At 34.2% G+C, this 6,532-nt stretch overlaps 1 protein-coding gene across 1 annotated transcript; it reads right to left on the reverse strand.

Moving 5' to 3' along the window:
• Positions 1-4,603, reverse strand: RPL3P (ribosomal protein L3 plastid). Its single transcript, XM_039025819.2, has 5 exons — positions 3,977-4,603; positions 2,890-3,099; positions 1,461-1,565; positions 769-882; positions 1-633 (listed from the first exon to the last, which is right to left on the reverse strand). The coding sequence occupies exons 1-5, from the start codon at positions 4,346-4,348 to the stop codon at positions 460-462; spliced, it is 975 nt and encodes a 324-aa protein (XP_038881747.1). The 5' UTR covers positions 4,349-4,603; the 3' UTR covers positions 1-459.
• Positions 4,604-6,532: the final 1,929 nt, after the last annotated feature.

Here is a 6,532-nt window from a genome sequence, read left to right on the forward strand (position 1 = left end):
TAAATGCAAAGGAATTACATTACAAATAATAAAAGGAAAAAGGAGGTTAGGCACTTCAGCCCAAAAGAGGAGAAATTTCTAACACTATTGGCAGAGCCATGAACAATCTCTTCTTCTAAGTTCACATAAAACATTAACTTCAACTCCCAAAATAAATCATATGATCACTCAACAAAAAATTCTCAATAATCATAGCTTCTTTTTTTTTTTTCTACTCTTTATTTCGAAATGGTCTTTTCCGGTACAGGTTTGAGATGGTGAGAAAAATTTTAAAAAGAAAAAAGTAACAATAGATTACCATCTCATTAGGAGATCGGATCACCTCGTACAGATCCTCTGACTGCATTTCTAATGAATTGACTTCTCATAAGGGTTGTCAATAAGCGTACCTGCAAACACCATCAATAGAAGAAAAAAGCAGAGCAAATACCACAACTTGCTCTGAAGGGCAACTCCTAATCAATCTCCAACCATAAATGGATCTACTTCTCCAAGATCAGCAACAAGAGGTTCCAAATTCTCCATGTCCTCGTCATCGGTTGCAAAGTACGTTGGGAACGGAAGGATTGACTTATTGAGTTTCTTGTAGAAGGCATCCTTTATAAATACAAAGTTTCCTTCGGCACCGGGGACCTAAAAAAAGGTGGAGTTGTGCGCAGCAAAAACCTCAGGCCATGATGTCCGAGTATATGATATTTATGTATATAACAAGGACTCTAGTATAGGATCAGATCAAGAGTTTGAAATTTGGTTTTAGAAGAAACTTACTTGTCCTCTCACCCATATCAAGTTTCTTGCAGGATCAATTTTGTATATCCACACATTTTTTACAGTTCTCTGCTTTCCACCCATTCGCCCAGCCATCTTTCTACCTTTGAAGACCTGCAAAATAAGCATGTGTTTCTCGCTATCATAAATTACATGGAATACAATGAAAACAGACTAGAACTCGCCATCAACAGATCATAAAAAGATATTACACACTTTGGAACTTGCTTTTTTCTGTATTTAGAAACAGGAACAAGCTTCTAAAATTTGATACAAAAGTTTCCACGGTTCCATATGCAAAGCAAATCAGACAAAATTCAAAGTATTTTCTATTGAATCACGGAACTGTAGAAGATAAGGTCGATATGTGAAAGAGGATTCACAAGTATAAGCCTTTTCAAACTTCATAAACATTAAAGCTTCACCAAAAATAAGGCAACAACAAAAAGAACACTATTTTCAAGATTGTAAGCCATGAAAATTTCCACATGTTACTCGATATAATTCATTTCACAAGCAGAGTTAAATCTGTAAACTGTCCAGGGTGGAATTATCCGAGAATCAGAAGCGACCTAGTAGGCTACAGCATATACTATCTCAAATGTGAGTTCCAGGTAGCTCTAAAGTACAATTAAGAACCAAAACACCGCTCAATCGTAAAAATGAATACCACCATGGAAAGATAAACACACCTTTCCAGGAGCATCCCTCTGACCTGTAGAACCACCGCTTCTATGGGATAGTGATGCTCCATGGGACGCCGGCATTCCTTTAAAGTTATGCCTTTTCATCACTCCCTGAGCACAATTAGAAAAAGGATTAGCTATAAGAGATATCACTTCCATGGAAAAGATTTTATACCATTTACACAAGGTAACAGAACAATTTTGTTATATTGATTCTGGATCTCATGAAGAATTTTCAGGACACAAATATACAACTTGATATTAGCCAAATTAGCACGAACATGAAAGAAGACAAAAAAAAAGATCACAGCTCCACATAAATGATAAGCTACATACAGCTTTTGAAGGGGTTAGCTCCCTAATATATTTTTCTGTATACTTATATCTATGAATTTTGTTCTTTTTACTATTTTTGTCTCCAGGATGCACATAATCTAATTGAGAAATTGTTCATGTTATCTTATGATAACATACACATATATCTCGCTGTAACTTTGATGTGGACCATGCAGCAGGACAGGTAATTAAGCATGCAAGCCAATAAGCAAGTTTGATCATGTGAATAAATGACCACAACCCAAAGTAAGGATTGCAGTGATATAAATTGGAAGATGACAATGACAAACAAGCATACGTAACTTGTCCAATAGTTGTTTCTGCTAAAACTCTCATTTTAACTCTTCAATGGACATTTTAGAATTTGAAGTTTAGTTATTAGTGGCACACCGTGAGGTTGTTCAATTGAGTTTTGAAATAAAGATCTTTACTCTTGTGGTTTTAGCATTCTGTCATTTGGATGGTTGTTTTGCAAGATATGATCTCTTACAACTATATGTTCATTTCATGTAACTTGATACTTTAATTGGATTTGACTTGCTCCATAAGTTAAAGTTTGAGTTGTAAGTTGGACATCAAAGAAAGTTTTGGGTAATTAAACATAACAAGTCATACATCATCCGTAATGCTTGATGCAAAGACAAATAGATCATGTCCTTGATATCACATTATGCAGTGTTACCATTTAAAATAGCATATTTAAGAATCATTGGAAGAAATATCAGTACATACAGAATAATGTTGATGAACATAATTGACTAGAAACATCAATGCCAAGGAAGGAAGAAAAAAGGGACCGACAATGTTTTTTAAAACTCGCCACTAGTTTACAGTCATCATTTGTTGCAGTTCAATTTCATAAATTGCTCATTCAATTGCCATTGATGATTAACAGCATTTAATTGGTACTTTGACCTAAACTCAGAAGATACATACATTTATATGAGTTAATGTTCCCACAATAACAGTTAACTGTTTGAGTAATTTTGATACGTTACCGACTTAACCATAATAGCAAATATAAGGAATTGAATGAAAATAAAAAGGAAAAAAAGTTGTGAGTTCAAAAACTAATGGAGTAATGGTGCAATGAATTCACCTGAAAACCTTTCCCTCTACTTATTCCTGTCACATCAACATACTGTCCAGGAACAAAATGACGAACGCCAATTGCTGTACCAACTGGAAGAAGTGCATCTTCTGACACCGGGAACTCCCTCAGTTTCCTCTTCAATGGAACACCTTGAGCCCTAAAATGACCTACCTCAGGTTTTGTCAAATGCTTCGCCTTCTTCTGTCCACAGCCAATCTAACTAGCACCATACCGTAGCACCTTTAGTCAATAAATTCAAGTCGTAGGCAATAAAATATGTATGAACTGAAAAAGAAAAAAGAACCTCAAACATATGGTCTAATGGTAGAGACAATTGGTTGTTTTTTAGAAAGAGTGAAATCAACACCAGGTGTAAATTTTACCAACACTTAAAACTCTAATTGTCTTTCAAATTTAGTATTGGGTGGGTGAAAACCTTCCAAAGATTAGTGGGGATTGCCCATGAGCATGATACAAGGAGTCCAGCCATCAACCTCCATACCATAGTTATCAAAATTTAAAAAGTCACAAATGGTTATGTCTAGCTAAGTGTACGTATGGAAGTGATGACATGATAGGAGATGGTGAAATTCTGGTCCAAAACAACAATGTGCAGCTCAGTTCAATATAATAACAAAATCCATGGAAGAAACAATAGGTTCAAATCCCTCTGTCTCACATAAGAGAATATATATAACTAAGAAACCACATTTTCATTGAGAGAAGTGAAAGAATATATATAACTAAGAAACCACATTTTCATTGAGAGAAGTGAAAGAATATATAAAGCACCAACGAAAAAAGGGCCCAACAAGAACAGAGAGTTCGACCTTAAGTGACAAGGACGCCAGTCCAAAAGAACATCATTAGGCTAAAAATAGACTCCGCAACATCATTAAGCCAAAATCCCATTTCATTCCTGTTTCTTTTGCCCTACGACTGCGATAGAAACCAACATTACCAAGGCCAATGATGTTCGTTTTCTAGTTTTCAGTCGTGCTCCTAATTTCATCTAAGTAGCAACAATAACTAAAAATAACAATAAATACTCCACTTACGGAATGAAAATGAGAAGAAGAGAATTGAACAGTACCTGGAGGGCTGTGATACCCTCTTTCTCAATGGTCTTGACCTGAGACACAATATTATCATCAACCCAGAGCACAGTGATGGGTATCCTAGCTCCCCATTTATCCCACAGCGCCGTCATTCCACACTTGACGGCGATAACACCCGTCCGCTTCGAGTTTGGAGTCATAACACGAGGTTTAGCTTCAATAATCGAAGAAGATGGCAAAGACCCATCGCTGGCCTGGATCAAATCTTGGGTACTGAAAGCGCGGAAGAAATAGTAACAAGACGCATTTGTCCTTGAAGAAGAAGAAGAAGTAATTGTATGAGAAGCGCCGGAATTGATCGAGAGAAGACGAAAACGAGAAATGAGACCTCTGGATAAAGCCGACATGGTGAGAACCAATCGCAACAATTACGATATGAAATGGGGAAAAATCAAAGAGGAAGAAGAAGGATTTGATTCAGATTTTAGGGTTGATTTCGATCTCGGAGACTGAAATTTCATTATCTTTCTCTCTGTGTTATGCCATCGATGCAGTGTGATGGAGAGAGAGCGGCAGCAAGTGACAACTCGGGGTTTAGGGTTCTAAGAAAGCAAAATCAAAGACATTAAAAAAAATTATAATTTATAAATTTATAAATAAATAAAAAGTTAATAACCTTCCCGACGGATTATTTAGATAGAGGTTGTTTTGAAAGTTAATTGGGAAAAGAAGGTAGTTTCCAATTTATTTAGGGAAAACGGGTGATTTTTTTGTCTCCATCCGAGTGCGCCTCTTGAAGAGATGCACTTTGAAATATTTTTTTTTAGTCCCGTATATCGCATTTAAAAAAAATTAATAATAAATCGATCATTCGGGAATATTTTATTTAGTTTCTTTCTCCCGTACGCCGCATTAATCGCACACAATCGCTTAATAAACTATGCGATCGTTTAGTAATTATACACAATCGCACATAATCGCTTAGTAAATTATACACGATCGCACACAGTCATTTAGTAAATTACTATGTGATCGTTTAGTAATTATACACGATCGTTTGATGAGTCATTCGGGAATATTTTATTTAGTAAATTACTATGCGATCGTTTAGTAAATTATACACGATCACACACAATTGCTTAGTTTAAATTATCCACGATCGCTTAGTAATTTTAGCACAAACTTATCTAAACGATCGCTTAGTTATTTATTTGCTTAGTTAAATGTACAAGACCAATTGTATTCTACAAATTTAGCACAAATTTATCTGAACGAAAACTAAACGATCGCGTAACAGTTAGGTAAACGATCGTGGATAATTTATTAAGCGATTGTGTGCGATCGTGTATAATTACTAAACGATCGTATAGTTTACTAAGCGATTGTGTGCGATTAATGCGGCGTATGGGGGAAATAAACTAAATAAAATATTCCCAAATGACCAGCTTATTTTTTAAAAAATGTGAGTACGGGGCTTAAAAATAATAAAATATTCCAAAGTGCGTCTCTTAGAGGCGCACTCGGATGGGGACAAAAAACCACCTCTTTTCCCTAGAAACCACCCATTTTCCCGATTAACCTTCAAAACCACCCCTATAACCTCCTTCCTAGCCTTGTGGCATTTCCATTTTCTTCACGGAAAAAAATAAACAGATATATTAATTTGAATCATAAACTTTCGATTTCATTCATTTTAATCCTAATCTTACATAAGTATTGTAATTTTAACTTATTTCAGTTTTACTTAATTCATCAACTATTTTTTTATTAAAAATAAATAAAATTTTGAATTGTTTTTAGATATAGAAAATGAATCAAAATATTTTATAAATATAGTAAAATTTCATTGTCTATCTATGATAGATCACGAAAGACTATAATAGGATCAGATAGTAGTTTATTGTAGTCTATAACATATAGACGGTGATATTTTGCTACTATTTGTAAATATTTTCAACAATTTTATCATTTAAAATAATTTTCCTAAACTCTTTTTCATTAACTCATTAAATTCAATAAAATAAAGTTTTGCGAAAAATAAGTTTCACCAAGACACGAATTAATCATTAAATAATACTTTTAAATCACAAGTTTCAAGTATATATAGAGAGAGTTGTTATGTTATTTTCTCCGAATAAAAGTTATCAATTTCATATCGTATATGTTCTATAATTCATTAAATGTATAAGAGAAACTTTTTTTTTACTTCTTTTAACAATACTTGAAGTGGGAACTTATTAGATGATTAAAATTACAACAAAATTTTGAGGTTAAAATTGCAACATTTGTTTAAGTTTGTGGTTAACACTGAACGTTAATGAACTTGAAAGTTTATGTCCAAATTGATACAACACAATTCTAAGGTCAAAGTTGATTATTGAAACTGGTATTAATTTTCATCTTAAACTTTTTATTAGATTAGAGTGAATCTTAAAATTCAAATATTTTACTCCATATTCAATATTTTAATGTTAAGCAAATTAAAAAAACATTAAAAAAACATAGTTACTTTAACTAGAAAATGTAGTCAACATTAGGGTTGGCAACGGGGCCGGGCCGGGGCGGGAGGGCGTCCCCCGTCCCTGGCCCCG

Source organism: Benincasa hispida, chromosome 1 (assembly GCF_027475165.1).
Source record: "Benincasa hispida cultivar pf3 chromosome 1, pf3_genome.v1.1, whole genome shotgun sequence".
Taxonomy (NCBI): domain Eukaryota; kingdom Viridiplantae; phylum Streptophyta; class Magnoliopsida; order Cucurbitales; family Cucurbitaceae; genus Benincasa; species Benincasa hispida.

What these genes read in the sequence shown, in the direction of transcription:
- RPL3P (XM_039025819.2), bottom strand. Translation starts at nt 4,348, where the DNA reads ATGTCGGCTTTATCCAGAGGTCTCATTTCTCGTTTTCGTCTTCTCTCG. An exon ending in GTAGAGGGAAAGGTTTTCAG is followed by an intron (nt 1,566 to 2,889) that starts GTGAATTCATTG and finishes AATTGTGCTCAG; the next exon opens with GGAGTGATGAAAAGGCATAA. An exon ending in AGAGGGATGCTCCTGGAAAG is followed by an intron (nt 883 to 1,460) that starts GTGTGTTTATCT and finishes CTTATTTTGCAG; the next exon opens with GTCTTCAAAGGTAGAAAGAT.